Genomic DNA, 19,897 nt, shown 5'->3' on the forward strand with positions numbered 1-19,897 from the left:
GTGATGGACCACTACACCCTCTGTATCGAAATAGAACAAGACACGGAATGTGTCAAGAATTTTTCCCTACCCTCGGGTGGGTTGCGTCTCGGCGTGCTGGCAGCTGGTGTAAAAACTTCGTGGCATATATGGAGAGACCTATCGTTACGCGATACTATCTCTGCTCGACCTGGTACTTGTTACTGGACAAGAGCTTTGGTTTTGGTTTTGGTTTTGATTTCGATTTTGGTTTCTTCAACTGAAATGGAAAAAAAATGGTATGAAAATGCAGTTTTGACAGAATCCTAAATCAGAATGGATGGAAAAGAAAAATACTCGGTTGCCTAAGTCAGTAATTTCTATTTGGCCGCCGTGTGAACTATGAACATCATTGCCTTGGACAGTGACTTAGAAATTTCAAAGAGGTACACCTGAACTGTTGACTGACCATGGCATGTATATATGTACAGACCAAATCAATGTGTGTGTTTTCCCAAAAAAGACAAAGGCTATACTGTACATATAAAGGAAAAATAAAAAACAGTACTCGACTTTTCCTACACGGCAAGAATGAAAGAGAAATCAGTGGTGTGTTAATTTCAACCTATACCTGGTGAGAAAAAAGTCTCTCATACTTGATATCATCATCCGTGTGCACCGGAGAAGTATGTTTCCATTTTTAGAATGTGGCCGGAACTTCTCTTGGCAGAACGTACACTTTCTTTCACACTTCTACAAACAAGTGGTGGAGTTCTAGTTGTGTCTCGCCGAAGTATTAGGCCAACTTCTATGGACTAGATTGGAGTGTTAGATTGGCCAAAAAGTGTTGTCAATCAAGAAAAAAGTTAACAGTGATAGTTGATAGTTCTCTCATCTAGCAAGTGAACACAGTCCAACTATCAGCGAGATTGAAATGCTGAACCGTTCGACGCTCAAAAAGTGACATAAACGCCGAACCATTCGGCGCTCTATATATTTTACTAATTTTTGAGAGAGAATGTGATAGAGAGAGAAGAAAAAGAGGGAGAGAGAGAGAAAAAAAGAGGGAGAACGTGATGGAGGGAGGAAAAAAAGGGGGAGAGAGAGGAAAAAAATTGGAGAGAAAAAGGAAAAAGGTGGAGAGAGAGATACTGATTAGTTTTTTAAAAAATAAAATTACGTAGCGCCGAACCATTCGGCGTTTAGCGCTGTTTTATTCAGCGTTTCGCTGCTAGATTAGCAATACCATAGGACTTAGGAGGTTGCCCAGGCTGACGTGGATGACCAATCTAACAGCTAGATATCTAGCTCATAGGACTAAGCCTTACGCTAAGTCCTATGGGCTAGATTGGAGTGCTAGATTAGCCAAAAAGTGTTGTAAATTAAAAAATAAGTGTTGGAAAAAAGTTAACAGTGATAGTTGATAGTTCTCTCTCCTACCAGGTGCTCGCAGTCCAACTATCAGCGAGATTGAAACGCAGAACCGTTTGGCGCTGAAAAAGTGGTTTAAACGTTGAACTGTTCGGCGTTTCGCGAATATTCCCTAGAATCACTGCCGAACCGTTCGGCATTTGCACAAACGTTGTTCCATTCGGCGTCCCCTTTCAACGTCGCACCATGCGGCGTTTGACTGTTTTTCCTCCAACGACTATTTTTTTTTTCAGAATTCCATTTTCTAAATTATGAGAATTTCCAAATGATTTTCCAATTTGTTCCAATGGTTGCTTGTTTCAAAATTGAGAAATTATCAAAGTAAAGGGAAATTTTTAATTACATTGCAAAAGGTTACAATGTTTTTTGAAGAAATTGAAAAAAACATTAAAATTAAAATAAATTAGAACATAAAAAGATATATTGAAATTGAAATTCTACAACTTAGAACATAAAAAAATACATTGAAATTGAAATCCTACTTCTAAATAACTTAAAACATAAAAAAAAAAGGACATTGAAATTGAAATGCTACTTCTAAATAACTTAAATTATTACTAATATATCATTTTAATTTAGGGGATAAGTGGTAATCCATGACGGGCTAAAATCTCGTTCTTCCATATTTTGTAGACGGGTTTCTCCCATTCTTGTAATTCATCCAAGTGTTGACGTAGGATCTTCATGTCCGATTCTCTTTGCTGCGTTTGTGCCAAAATTGAAGAGTTTTCCATGTCCTTCTTCAGACACTCTTCCTCTGTTTCATATTTTTCCATTCTTTGTGTTTGTGCGTTTTCAAGAAGTTCGATGAGTTTATCCAATTTTTCATCTGATTTATGCGATGCTTTAGCCTCACGATCCCTTTTCTTTGCTTGATCTCTCCCTTCACTTCTAACGTCATCTGTTTGTTCAAAATAACGCCTTCTCTTTGATATGTCTGAGGTTTCAGAATTATGAGTAGATGAAGAGCTACCAAACCTTGCCATATTTTGAAATTCTTCATCCAAATTATCAACTTCATTTTATTCAGTAGCTTGAGTATGTTGACTAGGTTGAGTGGAAGTACCGACTCCATCATCATTATTCACCGCTGGATTGTAATCTGGTTGATAAGTCTTCAGGATCTGAAAAATCGATTCGTGCGTCCATTGTTTTTTAGTCGCTGCTACATAATTCTCTCTTCCACGGCGATACTGGGGAAAAAATGAAAAGAAAAATTTAGAGAAAGAAAGAAAGAGATCCAAATGGAAGAAAGAAAACATTAAAAAAAATTGAGGTACTTACATTATCCTCCTCGGTCATCCCTGTAGGTCTACTTCGGAAGTAAGGTTTAATATATGAAATATATTTTTTCACTTCGGCTCTCAATGTGTTACACTTTGTTCGTAATGCCTTTCTATCTCTTTCGACACCATTGGGACATTTTCTTTTATTGTATTCTTCCATTATCTTTCCCCAAAATATTGCACCTTTTTGATCTTTTCCATGAATCGGATCGTTGCTTGCTATGGCCCAACCATAAATTAGTGCCTCTTCTTCTATTGTACTAAAGTGTGTCATAGTTTTGTATGAACAAAATTATGTGAAGAAGAAGAAGAAGAAAATCAATGAAGAAGATAATCAATTGATTTTGGTGCGAGGGATGAAGGAGAAGTAGTCCTCAAATACATGTTTCCCTTGTTCTAGTATCAATCTGTATTCTTGCGCTTTTCACCGAGTGTTTCATGGTATCCTTTTGGCCTCCTTTATGTCCTCTCTTCCTTGATACAATCCTTCCTTCTTGAAGAGACTAATCTTTGGGAAAACATCAAAATGTCCTTGAGGTGACTGACAAAGGAAGGATTGCATGTTGTGAAAGTAGTAATAGTACCAATACTCAAGTACCACAACCATGCCAATTAAATTATCATTATCATTCATTTTAATCATACTAATTATCATTATAATTCATTATCATTCATCTCATACAATTATCATTCATTTTCATCCATACTCAATTCATCCATATTAAATTATCATACAAATTCATTATCATTCATTTTCATCATATAACTAATCAAATTATCATACAAATTCATCATCATTCATTTTCAAAATTATCATACAAATTCATTATCATTCATTATCACAAAAATCAAAATTTCATTTCTATTCATCACACATAATCAAATTAAATCCCTAAAAAAAAATCACAAATAATCAAATTAAACCATACACATATCATCTACATCATCTAAATAGCAAATATCAATCATCAAATTCATTGAAATCGCAGAAAAAGTCATAAATCATAAATTTTAAACCTAAAATTTAAATTTGTTACCTTGAATGATTTCGTGGATGGAATCGCACCAAACCACCTTCAATCAATCACAAATTTGATGATGCACAAACCCACAGGAGGAATTCGTAAATCAACTTCTAGAACTCAAGATTTTTGAGAATCATTTGCGGTAGAGAAAGGGGACATTTTTGTGAGAAGAACTGAGAATGGAAGAAAGGTCGAGTTTCTGTGAATGTATCGACTCTTCTTCACGCCGAACAGAGCGGCGCGTCAACTTAGTTGACTATGGTCAAACGTCGCTTAGTTTTGCGTTGATCAAACGTTCTACTATTCGGCGTTTAACGCCGCATTGTTAAGCATTTCGCGGCTAAATTGGCCATCCCATAGGGTTAGGAGGTTGCATTATCTGACATGGATGACCAATCTAGCAGCGAAATATCTAGCCCATAGGACTTAGCCTTATGGCTTTTGTACATAGCTTACACTTCCTGCTTCGGCAACACTTTGTTGGATAAGTGTGTGGAGTTTTTGCATAGTGTTGCTGGAAAGTCGAGGTTCATAAACTTAATTCTTTTTGTGGTATTGGCAGAAAGTTACCAATAATTGATCCAAATTTCTTTGGAGTAGTAGGTGAATGAGTTTTAAAATGAGGTTGACACTAATATAGAAACACATGCCCTATTAGCTAGTCAAGTCAATTTTCTTAGCAATGCTAGTAATTGTAGTTTTCAATTCATATAATTGAATTGAATAGGTAATGAAAATGACTATTTACTCTCTTTCAAAGAAATATTCCATGGAGAAATTTACTAGTACCTCCACCAGGATGAATTATATGGACCGCAAAACTAGAAATGGCAATTGCGGAAGTAAAAGTGGTGAAATATCTAAAGCTTTAGCCGGTCATACGTACAAAGAGAACACTGACAATCACAGTCAGCAATCTCAATAAGTAGATCATTCTATTCCCGAAAATGCTTTAAGGACCCCAGATTTGTACAACAAAAATTATACAAGCAGTGCACTGAAGATTTTGTGCCAGTATGAAAATTTTAACTCGGATATGGAAAGCTGACTGGTCACATAAATTAATCAATGAACCTTCAACCCATTGCACTACTACAACATCTATCTGACTCCAGCGGCTTACCTGGCAAACATCTATCTGATTGACTAAACTTAAATTTGAAAAACCGTGTTTTTATTGTCCCACGTCGGTCGAAAATCATAAATTCCTCACCTTCGTTCCCTTTATAAGGGGACCACCACATAGAAAAAACAAGAATTTAGAATGGGACGAAAAATGGCAACTAAACCGTATCGGCGCATCCACCCAGATCCGACTGATGAGTTCGATCCGAGTGATGAGTTTGCTGCTTTGCTAGAAGAAGAACTAGCAGCAGAGATTTGTGAAGAAGAAGATACGCAGAAGATTAAAAGGCCAAGGTTAGAGTGTGAACATCCATCAGTCATCAAGGGAATGTGTGTCAAATGCGCGCAGGTTGTGGACGATGATGATCCTTCTGCTGTCCCACTCAGCTACATCCACAGAGACTTAAGGGTAGTACTCAAGAACTTGCCAGACTAAGGCTGAAGGATCTCAACTCCTTGTTCCAGAACAAGAAGCTAATCTTGGTCTTGGACTTGGATCACACATTGCTTAATTCAACGCACTTCCTACACATATCACCTGATGAAGATTATCTTCTTAAAAACCAAATTGATTCACACAACCTATTTCGATTGGATCAAATCCAGATGTTCACAAAGCTGAGACCATTTGTCAGGGATTTCCTAAAACAAGCCAGCAACATGTTTGAACTCTATATTTACACAATGGGTGAGCAGCGTTATGCAATGGAAATGGCACGGTTACTTGATCCAGATAATGCATACTTCAACTCCAGAGTCATTTCGCAGGGTGATTGCACCAAGAAACATCAAAAAGGTCTTGATGTGGTGCTTGGTGCAGAGAGTGCTGTAGTGGTCCTCGACGACACCGAACATGTCTGACAGCAACACAAGGAAAACCTGATCCTCATGGATAGGTATCATTATTTTTCTTCCAGCGGCCGCTCGTTTGGTCTTAACCAAAAGTCTCTTTCAGAAGTAAAGAGGGACGAGAGTGAGTCTGACGGTGCATTGGCAACAAGTCTTCCAGTTCTGCAACGGATACACCAGCTATTCTTCGACTTCGAGTGTCATGATGATCTCATGGGAAGAGATGTCAGACACGTGCTGAAAACGGTTCGCGGAGAAGTTCTAAATGGATGCAAATTAGTTTTCAGTGGTGTTTGGCGAATTGGAGAAAAGGCTGAGAACCAGAAACTATGGAGGGTTGCAGAGGAATTGGGAGCCATCTGTTGTGAAGAACTCGATTCATCTGTCACACATGTTATTTCAAATGATGTGGGGACAAAGAAATCTCGCTGGGCAAAAAAAACATCAGAAATTCTTGGTTCACCCTGGATGGATCGAGGCGGCCAATTTCTTATGGAAACGCCAACCTGAAGAAAATTTTCGCTGCAAACGACGAGATACATTGCATACAGGGTAACTTGGTTAACAAAAATATCAAGTTGGCCAGTGTACAATTGCCTGTAACTTTGCCAGTTCTTAATGTAAATTTGGCACTTCCAGTAAAATAAACTACATGTATATTATAAATTCAATATACACATATATCTTCTTTAACCTGCTCTACTCTAGTAACATCTATCAGATTGGCAATCTCAGTATTCTATTCCACAAGGCACAAGCATTGCACCGAAGATTTTGCACTAGCATGAAGATTTTAAATCAGAATGGAAAGGTGTTCAACCTACAGGTCACACACATTAATGAAAGAACCTTCAGCCCAATGCACTAGAACAGATCACATGATTGACATTTCTTTTTCCGCTCACCTTGTAAACTTAAGATTTTTATACTCTGCAACTTCATTATGCATTCAACTGGTCAGAACTACAGTTATTCAGCCAAAATCTTCTGGGTAAAACAAGTGCACACTTCAGAGTTCTGGTGCACAAATTAGTTAGCAGCTCGAAAAATGATAGCATACATTAATCTAGAAGCAAGACTAACCTGAGGCAAGACTACTGGTTACTAACCTGAGGCAAGACTACTGGTTTACAAAAAATGACAGCATACATTAACCTGACTTCTGGTAAAACAATACTGAAACCTAGAAGCAAAACTACTGGTTTACTAACCTGAGGCACACATAGATACTTCCTGATGACAGCATACGTTAAATTTCATAGGATGCCTCAAGATTAGGTTAATTCAATTCCGGTGTCAGGTAAAAAGAAGTCCGGTAGAAGCTCGTTTAAAACAATGATAATATAGAAGAGACACAGTTCAAAATGCCGCAATTTGAAAGCTATCTACTGCATTATTTTCCTAACTATACCATTGACGCTAACAAGATTTTGCAATAAAAATGCATAATTGGATAAAGGACCATGGGATTCAAACTTACAAACCGAAAAATAAATAAATTTAAATATCGTCCAAGAGAACCCTAAACAAGTAAACATCCATAATTTTAAAGAAACAGAGATATCATCCAGCGGATTTCACGGATTCTCTCCACTCACTTACAGATGCATTCTCAGTCAGCATAGCAAGAACCGTAATACAATGTGGATCCAATCTCTGGTGGATGAAACAACAGCCAAAATGAACACAAAGTTACAACTACCTAATAAAACATATCAAAACCAGATACCTGCCTACGCATTTGAGCCGGAAACACTAACACGGCCACATTTTCCTCGCTCCTCTTGGAACCATCGATGCATTCTTCTTCTTTTAATTTTCTCTGCTGTTTTCTCTTTTGTTTAATGACATATGGAGATTCTATCTATATAAAAATGACGCTGCAATCAATCTTAAGAATCGGTCTTCCCTGGAACTCTCTCTCCATCTCTTTCATCCAACAACTTCCCAGCCTCCTCATCCTCAGGTGGAGGCTTCTTCTGTCCTTCTTTCGCTTTTAGAGCTTTCAATTTCACAGCATTATAATAACAAACACCCAAAAATGCAAGTCCATAACCAACCAAATTTATGGGTGTCACTGTATCTCTAATCACTGACCACGAAAACCCAATCAACAACCAATCCTTGACAACTCCAGCTACATTCATAGTAAGTGCAGAAGTTTTCCCCACGAGCAAAAACACGGCAAGATTCAAAGCAAATGCACAAAAAGAATTCGTACCGAAAATCGCCCAATCGAAATGAAAACTAGAAGTGTCTCTCAAAACAGGAAATTCCACAACTACCCAAGGAACAAACAAGAATACCAAACAACAAGGTGCAACATAATAAAGAGATGTAATTGGATTTAAAGTTATACCCTTTGAAGTTAACAAGATCTGAATCAAAACCAATCTAGTAGCTTCAAATGCAACAGCAGCAAGTTGTAAAATCACACCCCATGTATCGAATTTCGCCTCGCCATAAGCAGCAATTGCAACACCAAATGAAATTGAAAGCATATTAGCCATTGTTTCACTTTTAAAAGTTTCCTTCTTGAAAAGAACACCAATTGAGTAAACAGCAACAGGCATTAAAGCTTTCAACATTTGTATAAATGAAACCGACAAATAGATATAAGCAGAATTTGAGAACCATAATGAAAGTGAATAAAGAGCACCAATTGGTACCACAGATGAAATGTAGAGTTCCCTTGACATTGAAACTGGTTCAACTAATTTCAAAACACGAACAAGAATGAAAGCTAGGGAAGAACAAAAACCCATGTGAATCATTGTGAGAGATATTGGAAATGGCCAGTTGAACATCTTCTTGTCTAGAATGTATTTGTTGTAAACAATTACAGTGAAACTGAGAAAGATCCATATTCCAACGTAAGCGTATGATATTAAGATCTTCTTCACTACACCTTCACTCATTTCAGATGAAGATCCTTTCCCCATTTTTTTGTTTTTCAGAGAAAACCCTAACTGTAGAAACAGAGAAAGGAGATTGGTATGAAGAGATTGGAGAAAAGGGGTTTAGTCAAGAGAGATCTGGGAGTGCGCGTAGGATAAGGAGGAAGTCACAAGTGTTGGCAAGTAAGATCATAAACTCTGTTTCTGTTTGGCTTTTACTGTGGAAGAACGAGGAAGAACTGGACACGACAAAAGAGAAGCAAGGATATTTGGCCCCCACCTAATGTAACCCAAATCCAGAGGAGCACAAATCTCGAGTTCTGGTTTGGTGCTTCTTTAGGCTAGCATGCCGGTTGCTTTGGGCTACGCTCATTTGGTCTGAGAAATTAGCCACGCCACTATGGAAAAAAAAGTGCAGCGAGAGATTAAGGCTATTGAGCATTTTGAACTCTAGCGCCAGCAGTGGAATTTTTATCGTTGGCGGTTTTATGCGTATAGCTCGATGTAAACAATATCGCCAACGTTCAAATCTTTTTGCATAAACATATCGCCAACGTTCAAATCTTTTTTTTTATGCAAAAGGAATGATTTATATTAATTTTGAACCATGTCTGACATAATGAAAGATTTTAAAACAGTAGGATATTGGTTTAACCAAATACCTGACACACCCTCTTTACAGACATACTTAGCTAATTCATCCGCACACTTATTCGCTAATCTATTTATGTACGTACAATTCCAACTTTCAAAGTTAAAAAGACAACGTTAGAATCTATCACGCCTTTAACAAAACCTTCCTCCTCCATATTCACATTTTGTCTTTTCTTATTTCTCTAATTTTTCTTAAACAAAAATCCTTGATTTCTATTCATTTTTGTTTTAGATCTTTTTTATACAATTTTTTTTTGCGTGAAATCAAAACTGAAAAGACATTGGAAAAGTCAAAGGATCAATCAGCACCCAGCGGTTATTGTCAATTATGAACAAAACAAAGAACATGAGTTTCAAAATTTTAGACAACTAGCTGGTGATGGTATATCAAGTCATCCAGAGCGAGTTAATTCAGTCACTTTAAAAGGTGGGCGGTCTGAATTCTATACATTGTCTAAGACCTACTCATGTTGTTCAAGAAAGAGTTAGAAGATATCCTTAGCAACATTTCTATTTTGTACAATATAGAAACTATAAAATTCAAATTATTCATGTTATATTATGACGATGGTGAAGAATATAAATACGTTTTTTTTCAAGGATTTTGAGTGTGGTAAAAAAATTTTATTCTTGTAACTCAATTTTTAGATTTAGATTTTAGTTTTATGAACATTCAACCAACTTTAATTATGAATATGCTGTTTGTAGAAGTTACAACGTTAAATTTGTATATGTTGACTGAAATTACATGTGAGGGAAATGTACTTCCATTTGACAAATTAAAGTGGGATTCATAAGGAAATCGGAAAGACCGACTTCAATTATTCTCAGATGATCTAGAAGGAAATCCATATTATAAAATACCAAAAGCCCATGGGTTAAAGGTGGTTGGGTTGAAAAGTTTTCAAAAGCGTTATGCTAGGAACATGAATGAAAAGATGATAGAAAAAACACAATATTTGTTTTGTGAACATTATGAGGTGATCAAACATGTGTTTGTGTTGTGGACAATTGGTCAATGTCTATTTCCAAATGTTAGATCAGTGGCATTATTTGGTTTTCTCTAATAGTTAAAATATTTAGAGCAAGCACCAACATATGACTTTACATGACCCTCATTTTATGCTCGTCGTGTTCCAAAGAAAACCTGAATTGTTTTTGGGGAGTGTTGGAGGTAAGAACTCTTTTTTTTTTCTCATCATTATTTATTACCATTAAAAATTTGGAATTGGCAAATTTATTAACCCCAAAATGTTATTATTTTCAGTACTTGTGGTATACTTACTTTCGTATTTGTGAACCTTATCTTGCAATAGCACCAAAAAAAATTCCACTCATACGGAAGTACAATACGGGGTAATTTTCCGGAAGAGAAGATTGAAGATGGTCAACATGTTGTCATTGTTTATAGGGTTCAACAATTGTGTAGAACAAGTAATAACATTGTTGACATGTCGTATCAATTAATCCTTGAGTTTGAAGATGTGGAAGCTTGGAGAATGCTACAACTAAGCCTTGAGCGGATTGTGTTATCTGGAAGTACAATACGGGGTTTGGTATTATGGCGAAAAATATCTTCTTCAGTTGCTAGGAAGAAAGGTGAAAGCCATCAACCCCTATCTAAGTGGAGAGGTTTGTTACGATGATTGGGGTAAATTGACAAGGGATGGTCCACATTGGGAACAAGCTGAACATTTGATCAAGGAGACTCGTGATGACGTTGATTAAATTCATTGGTTTAACACGATTTACAAGCTAAATGTTATTATGCAACCGCAAAATTTGGGTCGGGTGGATTTCCCAGCTTTAGTTGGGACGCCACTTGCCGATGAATATCTTTATTCCCAACCTCCATAACAGACGATCGATGTATTTTCATATCCGAGTAGTCAAACGGGTTCATCGTAGGCTATGCCCCCATTTTCTTGGGAAGTACATAGTGTATCTTCGCAAGGAAATAATTGTATTATTTCAATCAATAATGAAGGTCTCGAACGGGCTTATCCATATTGAGGGATATAAGCTACACCAGAGCAGTATCAGAGCCAGTTGAACGATTATGACCATCTTTTGCATGGACTTTTAGAGACTTCACTTGGTGGAGTTGCAAAGACAAAGGGATAACACATGATGTATGATATCACTACTCCCGCATATTCCAGTCATGGTGGTGTAGGAGGTTTTAGTCCTGGTGGTGAAGGAGGTTTAAGTCCTGGTGGTGAAAGTCAGCGAAGTTTGAGAAGTCAAAGAAGTTTGAGAAGCTTTTCCACCCAACTGTAGTGGTAAATACTCAAGTATGAGCAGTTGATGAAGTCACTGACATGGAAACAACTCCCGAAGGGTTGTTTTTTTTTTTTTTTTGACAAAAACTCATATAAGTTTGTTTAACCAATTTCCAATTGACAGTTTTAATCTTGATGGTGGCTTGAACACTGGAACAGCTAGACAATTTACTATTTTTACTACAATTTCCTTAACCACATCAGTATTTCAACCATTTCAAGGTCAACATGTTCAAGCTCGTCTATTTGAAGATTTTTATAGTGTTCCCCTCCGCATGAATGATCCCCTTCAGGTATTTTTTTTTCAAGGTTTTGGGGTTTCTAATGAGAGTCAACCACCAAGTGAGGCTCACACCCGTGAGTACTTTGCTATGTTGAACAACACTATTTGGAAACGCATGGATACCATATACACACAACTTTTTTGTTCATCAACCTGTTGTTTGTGGGTGAAAACCGTTTCTGCTGCGGTAATTTCGTGTGAGTGCGGGTGAGAAACAAATCTAAATCCAAAACAATGTACTGCACGGGAGTACTTTTGATTCGAGAGATCAATCTGTACAATCTTGGCCTAAACCAAGAAATGGTCGTTCCAGTCTTGCTTCGGTCACAAAGTGAAGGAGAAGGGTTGGTCTTAAGGAGGGAAGCGAAGAAAGTGTTGAGGCCAGAATAGTTGATTCTGGAAGTGTGGGTGTTTTTCCACTTGTATCTGAAAGTTGAACTGGAGAGCTGAATGGAAAGCTACCAGGTGATTTATGGATGTGTATTGTTCTCTTGACCAAAAACTTGTTCTTTGGTGGAAATAGGTGAAACCTATTTATACAAGTCGTAATAAAACGTACCCTAGACTCGTAACAAGTGGAAGCGGTTGAGTGGTGGAAAAGTGGTAACGGGTAACGCCTGGAATTGATGTTTCCATAATGAAGATGTGTTTCACCACTTATTTCTTTCCATTACTAACCGCCTCACTCTTATGACACTTTCTTGTAACGGGCGTATTGCACGCCGCACGTTATAAACTGCCAGACCAATACCCTGATGAGTATTCCCCAGTTTGTGACATGTTTTGATGTCTCAAGTGTTTTCATTGGAAAACGTGTAGCATGTTGCTATATGCGGAAAGTTAAGATAGAGAGGCTTGTCGGTTCAGTGACGACCTTCGACGGCCGAGATTTTGCATCTCATGAGGAAGGGTAGCCGTTGATCGCGGCTACCTTCTGTTTGGCGGCAAGTGGCGTGGCCGTGGTGCTGGCATGACTTGTGCATGCCTTTGGCGTGGCCAAATTAGGGTTCGACACAAACCGTAGAATTTGGCATTGCGGTCAGAAGTTGCCACCGTCTTGGTGGCGAACTTGTACGGCTGAGATCCGCACCTCAGGAGGAAGGGTATCCATTGATTATGGCTACCTTCCGTTGGTGGCCAAAGGCGTGGTAGCGTGGTTGGCATGGCTTGCCCATGCTTTTTGGCATGCGCGTGCGGCATGTGTGCCTGGCATGTGCGTCTAGTAAGCGCATCTGGCATGCGTGTCTGGAAAGCGCGTATGGCATGCGCGTCTCGTAAGCGCGTCTGGCGAGCACGTCTGGCGTGCGCGTATGGCATGCGCGTCTGGGAAGCGCGTCTGCCATGCGCGTCTGGCGTGCGCGTCTGGTAAGCGCATCTGGCAAGCGCGTCTGGTAAGCACGTCTGGAATGCGCGCCTGGCATGTGTGTCATGCGCGTGGGGCATGCTGGCGTTTTTTTTGGGAAGCTAGCGCGTTTTTAGGAAGCCGGCGTGTTTTGGGAAGCTAGCGCGTTTTTGGGAAGCTGGCGTGTTTTGGGAAGCCAACTTAGTATGGCGACCTTTTTGAGGTCGTGGCAAGTTTTGGAGCAACCCGATGGGTTGACGGGAAGTGGGGCCATCATGTTAGGGCGTGGCCATACTTCCAACGCGCAGTGGCGGATTTGAAGCGACCTGATTGGTCGACGGAAAGAGGGCCGGCATGCTAGAGCGCGACCGCACTTTTAGCACGCTGTGGCGGATTTGGTTGCCTAGCTTGTTTAAGCATGGTTTCGACCAACAGGGTCCAGTATACTACGCGGGGAGCGAAACCTAATTTGAAAATTATTTGGGTTTATGAGTTCTTTCCAAGTTATCACAATAATTGGCTGGATTTTGTATGCTGCCACACAAAATCTTTATCTGAAGAATGCAATGTGCTTTCTGTCTGAGCATTTCGCGCAATGGCCTTAACTTTGGTACTTGGAGGTTCATGCTACTCCGCTGCGAGTGAACATAAATCCGTCATGCCATACCGATTAAGGGTTCTGCTGGGGAACATAGCACAGGAAAGTACTCAGTGAGTCTCGTATTGGCGAGGTGCCGAAATTTACAGAGTATTATGGATAAAAGTGTATTGAGCGGCTCAATAAATATGTCGGTGGAGAGGTTAGTACTCGCAGCACCGCTTCCTTGCAGAGTGACGTCACATCTGATACAAAGTTTTACGATTTTAACCCTAAGCTAAAAACCACCATCAACACCTGCGTAGACAAAACTCAATACGGTTACAAGTATACCAACTTAATTATCCTTGACAATATGTATATAGAGTTAATACCTCAACCTCTACTCAATCAGTATGCATATAGACACAAGGTCTGTGAACCTGATTGTTAAGCAGAGTACTTGGATGATCTCAAAAATTAATATCCAAGATCAATCTAGTCATGTCCAAATAATTCAATTATGGAAGTGATTAAACATGTTATTAATATTTCAAGATATGAATTCTACAAGAAAATAGTGTCGTAATTGACTACGATTAAGTGGGCGTATCTACTTAGATTGAATACATACAAACCTGTGTAAATCCAATTATAAAGATAAATAATGTGATTTGAAAAAGGAAAAACACAAGACACCAGAAATTTTGTTAATGAGGAAACCGCAATAGAAAAAAAAAACCGAGACCTCGTCCAGATTAAACACCACGTTGTATTAAGCCACTACTGACACTAGGCTACTATTACACTTCGGACTGGAATGTAGTTGAGACCGAATCCACCCTCCAGGTGATTCAATTAAAGTCGCGCTTCTTATGTCTCTTGAACCTCGCAAGGTTCTTGAAAACGCGGTGGGTACCAAAATACACCACCAACCTTTTATTTGGAAATCTATATGGACAAATTTAACACAATTCTGAGAGTTCAGCTTAATGAATCTCAATAAAGAAATAATATCTAGAGTTATATCTCTATCTCTCACAATCATAAAGTTTACAGAGACTAGTCTGTGAACCTTATTTACATGTGAGAGTACTTGGGTGATTCCAAAGATCAATTTTTCAAGTAATCAATCAAGTCGTATCCAACCAACAAGGTCGGACGTATCTACTGTTATTGATTTAAGTTCAACCTGTGATATTCTAATTATAAAGATAAACAATATAATGCGAAAAAGAAATAACACAGACACCAGAAATTTTATTAACGAGGAAACCGAAAATGCAGAAAAATCCTGGGACCTAGTCCAGATTGAACACCATACGCATCCTACTACCAATTAACTTCGGACTAGAATGTAGTTGAGAAAAAAATTAAACCCTCCCAGCAATTCAGTTACAGTCGCGTTCCTTACGCCTCTTGAATCCCAGCAAGAATACGCGCAATTGATTCCCTTTGCTTACGTCACACCAACTAAGAGTTGCTTCAACTCAGTTGAAGATTTTAAACCAATCTACCTCTCACATATAATCCTATATATGTGATCTCCTTTTTGATCAAAGATCAAGGTAGCTGAATTCGATAGCAATAAACAAAGTCTATCCAACCTCAAAATCTGGACCCGTGCAACCTAGATTATTATTCACCTCACAAGATAAAACTTGTGGAATCAACAAAGTTTGAGACGAAGAGAACTATGATGATTATTATCTATTTTGATCGAGTGAGAAGCTGAACAATCAATCAAGATCAGGATACTCGAGCTATCAGATAAACAATAGCTGGACCTGGCTTCACGAATCCCTATAAAGTCTTTGTAGTCGCTAAATCCTAAAAGGATTTCTGGAGAGGACGACTCTAGTAACAACTAGGACATACAAAAAAGGTAGTGTCGGGATTCAAAGATCCAGTTGTTTGGGGTCCCCTTATATAGACATTCAAAGCATAGGTTGCTTTAGGTTTAAGCTAAGATAGCTTTGGAACCAAGCAAACAATATCCAGCGCTAGATGAATCTTTGAATCTAATTTATATAATCAAGATATACACTCTGGTTAGGATGGGCCGTAACCGACCCGTGTATAATACCACGCTCATGAATTGTTAGCCGAGGCTAGCCAACTGAACTATAAGCTTGAATATTTACATAAACACTTAAGACTTAACTCGAAACACAATCAAGTGATTAAATATGTGTATGTTGTTTTATAAATATGAATAAAGATTATTCAAATGTTAATTATCTCAGAGAAATAATTTTATGTGCATAAGAATTTAATCAACACGGTAAGTAGTCGTACAAAGTACAGGTATTTGATCTGTTCGTGAACAGTTATGTCATGGTACGTATACCGGTATGTAAACCTTAAGACAAAGGGAGTTCACAGAACTATTTCGGTATGCGTCCTGGTATGGATACCATTTAAGCATAACGAGTTCCAGAGTCCGTAAGACTTTTGTGGTATGCGTACTGGTGTGGATACCATTTAATCATATCCACGTTCCGGAGTCCACAAAACTTTGTGGTATGTGTACGGTATGGATACCAAACCGCCGTAACCAACTGTTTCTTTCTAGTACGCGTACTTGTGAGGGAAAAAGATGAGCTCGCTACGTGGCGCAAGATTAGGAGCCGAAGTATCCTACTAAAATGCAACCATATACACAATGTATACCCAACCACTTAGTCGTATCCTATCTAGTCAGCCCTAAGGGCGTATTTGTAATTGATGTAACCACCTACCCTATAAAAGAGAAAGAGAAATAAGGAAGCGGGGGTCTGATATTTGGATGGTCTCTAGCTAAGGCTAGCCTCCTTCTTCTTCCTTAGAGCTCCATGAGAGCCTCTCCAATGGAGATTATATAACACCACATATCATAGTGAAACCCCCGTGGATGTAGGTCACCATTGATAGAACCACGTAAAAGATTTGTCTCCCTTTACTTTCATGTTCTTTTATCTTCTTTTATGTGTGTTTGATGTGTTTTGATGGTTAAGATCATCTAGGGTGTAGTAGCAGAAAATATGCAACTACAGTACTGGTTTGCGTACCGATCCGGATTCACGAGTTTATGTTTGTTGACATATAGCTACTCTGTTTCGTATATTGAGTACATGCATTATGACTTCAAACTTATAACAGTTTTCCCAGTTTGTAAGACTGATATGTACAGTGTCTTATATCTGAATTTATAGTAGTTATATATTTCTCTAAATCGATTCGAAACATTCCCGAATAATATCAATGACACATATCATTGTCTTATAGATTCACAAGAATATTAGCAAATACAAGAAAAAAATGAAACCATCGTCTCGTAAGAGTTACCCCACACTTAGTCTTTTCTACACTCGGAAGTGTATATAAAACATAAGTGGAAGGTGAAAAAGCGGGGGTATGGACTAAACTCCAATATAATTCTGAGATCACCGACTTAAAAGTGAGACTCAATTAAGAAATATATCAAAGAGCTTTATCTCTTTATCAATACAGTCAACAAATCGAACGGATAGAAATCCGTGAGCCTGATTGATATGAGAATAACTTGGATGGTACCAAAGACCAATGCCAAAGTGTCAATCAAGTTATATCCAACAAACAAGATCGGATTTATCAACTCTCATTGATCTGCGCACAACCTATGATATTTTTGAATTATATAAACAAATATAATGCGGAAAAGAAATAACACAGACACCGGAAATTTTATTAACGAGGAAACCGCAAATGCAAAAAAAAAAACGGATCCTAGTCCAGATTTGAACACTACACTATATTAAGCCGCGACAGACTCTAGCCTACTACAAGTTAACTTCGGATTGAAATATAGTTGAGCCCTGACCAAGTCTCAAACCGATAAGGTACACTCGCATTCCTTACGCCTCTAGAACCACGCCGGATTCTGCGCACTTGATTCCCTTAGCAGATCTCACCCACAACTAAGAGTTGCTATGACCCAAAGTCAAAGACTTATAAACAAATCTGTCTCCCACAGATGTCTATCCTTTATTCTTTTTATTCTGTCTTTTGATACAAATATCAAGGTGAACATGAATCAACTAATAATTCGGTCTTATACTCCCGAAGAGCAGCCTAGAAATATTAGTCACCTCACAATAACCTAACTGATTAACATAAAGTTATTTCCGAATCACAAGAGTCTGAGACGAAGAACTGTTGTGATTACTTCGTATATCTTACCTATCGGAGACGAATCTCGAGTAAATCTTAGAGAAGATAAAACTCAATACGATAGAACAAATAAGATCAGAATACGTAACTACAGAGAAAATAGTTGGATCTGGCTTCACGAATCCCAAATGAAGTCTTCAAGTCGTTAACCTAATAATGGTTTTGGAAAACCTAGGTTAAAGGAGAATTGACTCTAGTTTGCAACTAGGACACATGAAAGTGTCGGCATTAGGTTTTGCCAGATGCTAGAGTTCTCCCTTATATAGTCTTTCAAAACAGGATTTGCTTTCAATCAAAGCTAAGATAGCTTAGTAACAAAGCAATCAATATTCACCGTTAGATGAACTCCTGATTTTAGATTCAAGCCAAGTCTGCTTATAAACTAAGCAATCAATCTCCACCTTTAGATGGTATTATCTTGATACACACAAATGAAATATACTTATATTTATATATTGATGAACCGTAGCCAAACATGTATACTTGTTGGCTTAATAATAGTTAACCGAAGTTAGCCATATTAACACTTATAACTTAGCCATATTCATCTAACACTTCTAGATCAAAATGATGATCAATCAATCATGATAGATAATCAAATGAATCAAAATGTGTTTCAAGAGAGTTGTTCAAATGTTCAACATCTTATAGGAATATGTATATGAACCATTTGAAGCAAAATCGGTTTGGCTTGTAATTGAACAAAGTACTTACACAAGAACCAATTCATGAACATAATCCCACGGTTTATAAAACTAGTTCACATACCTTAATACATTAAAGTTTCATGGAATTTAAGTCGCAAACGAATCCTGAGTTCATGAGTATGAAAGTCACACTTTACCGATTTTAGAACAAACAGCTCTGTTCGCAAACTGGGTACGCGAACAAGAGTTCCGGACTTTGGCTTTGTCCAGTCGTTCGCAAACATCGTATGCGATTTGGAGTTCCGGACTTGTGTAGCCCGTCCAAAAACAAGGTACACAAACACAAGCTCCGGACCTTTTTACAGGTAAACCAGCTCGCAAACAATAGTTCCTGGACCTGAACTAGACTTGCACATTTAGTACACAAAGTATACAACCTGTATTATATCCAGACATGTTAGTTCTAAAACTCTTATTTAATCATTGAAACGTCCTTTGAAGACAACAATGGATTTTCAAGTAATCCATTTAAAACTCTCATTTAATCATTGAAACGTTCTAAAACTCTCATTTAATCATTGAAACATCCTTCCAATTTATTTTCAAGTAATTAATCGATCAATACGAAACTTCCCAAGTTGACATCAAATTATTGTCTCACACAAATCATATAAGATGTTTCAAGGTAATTTTCACATGATCATCTTTTGACTTAATATGTAGTTTCCAACAAATAAATTGTCTCCAACTAAACTCGTCAAGAATACGATGAACTTAGCTAAAGCTAAAAGCTTCCAACACATATTTCGAGAAATAGATAAGCGAGATAAACTCAGCTCGAAATATCAAATGTGTATAATGTAAAAGTCTATATAGATATACGACTTAGTCTCTTTAGAAGATAGAATAGAATAGACTTCTGAGTTGTAGATAAGTTTTGGTCTCCACATACTTTTTGTTGATGAAGTTCCTCCAAGATCTTCAGTAGATCTTCTTCTTCAACAGGTGAACGCCGTGAAGTCTAAAGCTCAACTACACATTTCTATCCTAATCTGAGACATAGCTATAAGTAGACTAGAAATCAAGTATATAGTTTTGATCAACTAAACTTGACAAATAGTCAACCAGGTCTCTTTTTCTTTCATCTTCATCGTCATGGATCTGAGATCCTTTCAACTGGAGTGGAAAACGTTTGAAATCTCACAACAGAAACTAAGGAAGACTAAAGGATTGAAGCTAGAGGAGAAAAGCAAAGGGGGAAGGCGTTTTTGGATTCTCATGTCAGAAGAAATCGGGATATGGACAAGTGAGTTACTTCAGAAAAATTTATCTGGGAAAATCAAGGAGAAT

At 38.0% G+C, this 19,897-nt stretch overlaps 1 protein-coding gene and 1 pseudogene across 1 annotated transcript; one reads left to right on the top strand and one right to left on the bottom strand.

The window, feature by feature from the left end:
* The first annotated feature begins 4,976 nt into the window (after window positions 1-4,976).
* LOC113351870 lies at window positions 4,977-6,230 on the top strand (annotated as a pseudogene).
* Window positions 6,231-7,157: 927 nt separating this feature from the next.
* Window positions 7,158-8,736, bottom strand: LOC113348999 (probable sugar phosphate/phosphate translocator At2g25520). The gene has a single exon (XM_026592916.1). The coding sequence runs from the start codon at window positions 8,614-8,616 to the stop codon at window positions 7,567-7,569; it is 1,050 nt and encodes a 349-aa protein (XP_026448701.1). The 5' UTR covers window positions 8,617-8,736; the 3' UTR covers window positions 7,158-7,566.
* Between the last annotated feature and the right edge of the window lie 11,161 nt (window positions 8,737-19,897).

The sequence above is a fragment of the Papaver somniferum genome, chromosome 2 (assembly GCF_003573695.1).
Source record: "Papaver somniferum cultivar HN1 chromosome 2, ASM357369v1, whole genome shotgun sequence".
Classification (NCBI taxonomy): domain Eukaryota; kingdom Viridiplantae; phylum Streptophyta; class Magnoliopsida; order Ranunculales; family Papaveraceae; genus Papaver; species Papaver somniferum.

Excerpts from the sequence above, each read along its gene's own strand:
- LOC113348999 (XM_026592916.1), bottom strand. The coding sequence starts at position 8,616 with ATGGGGAAAGGATCTTCATCTGAAATGAGTGAAGGTGTAGTGAAGAAG.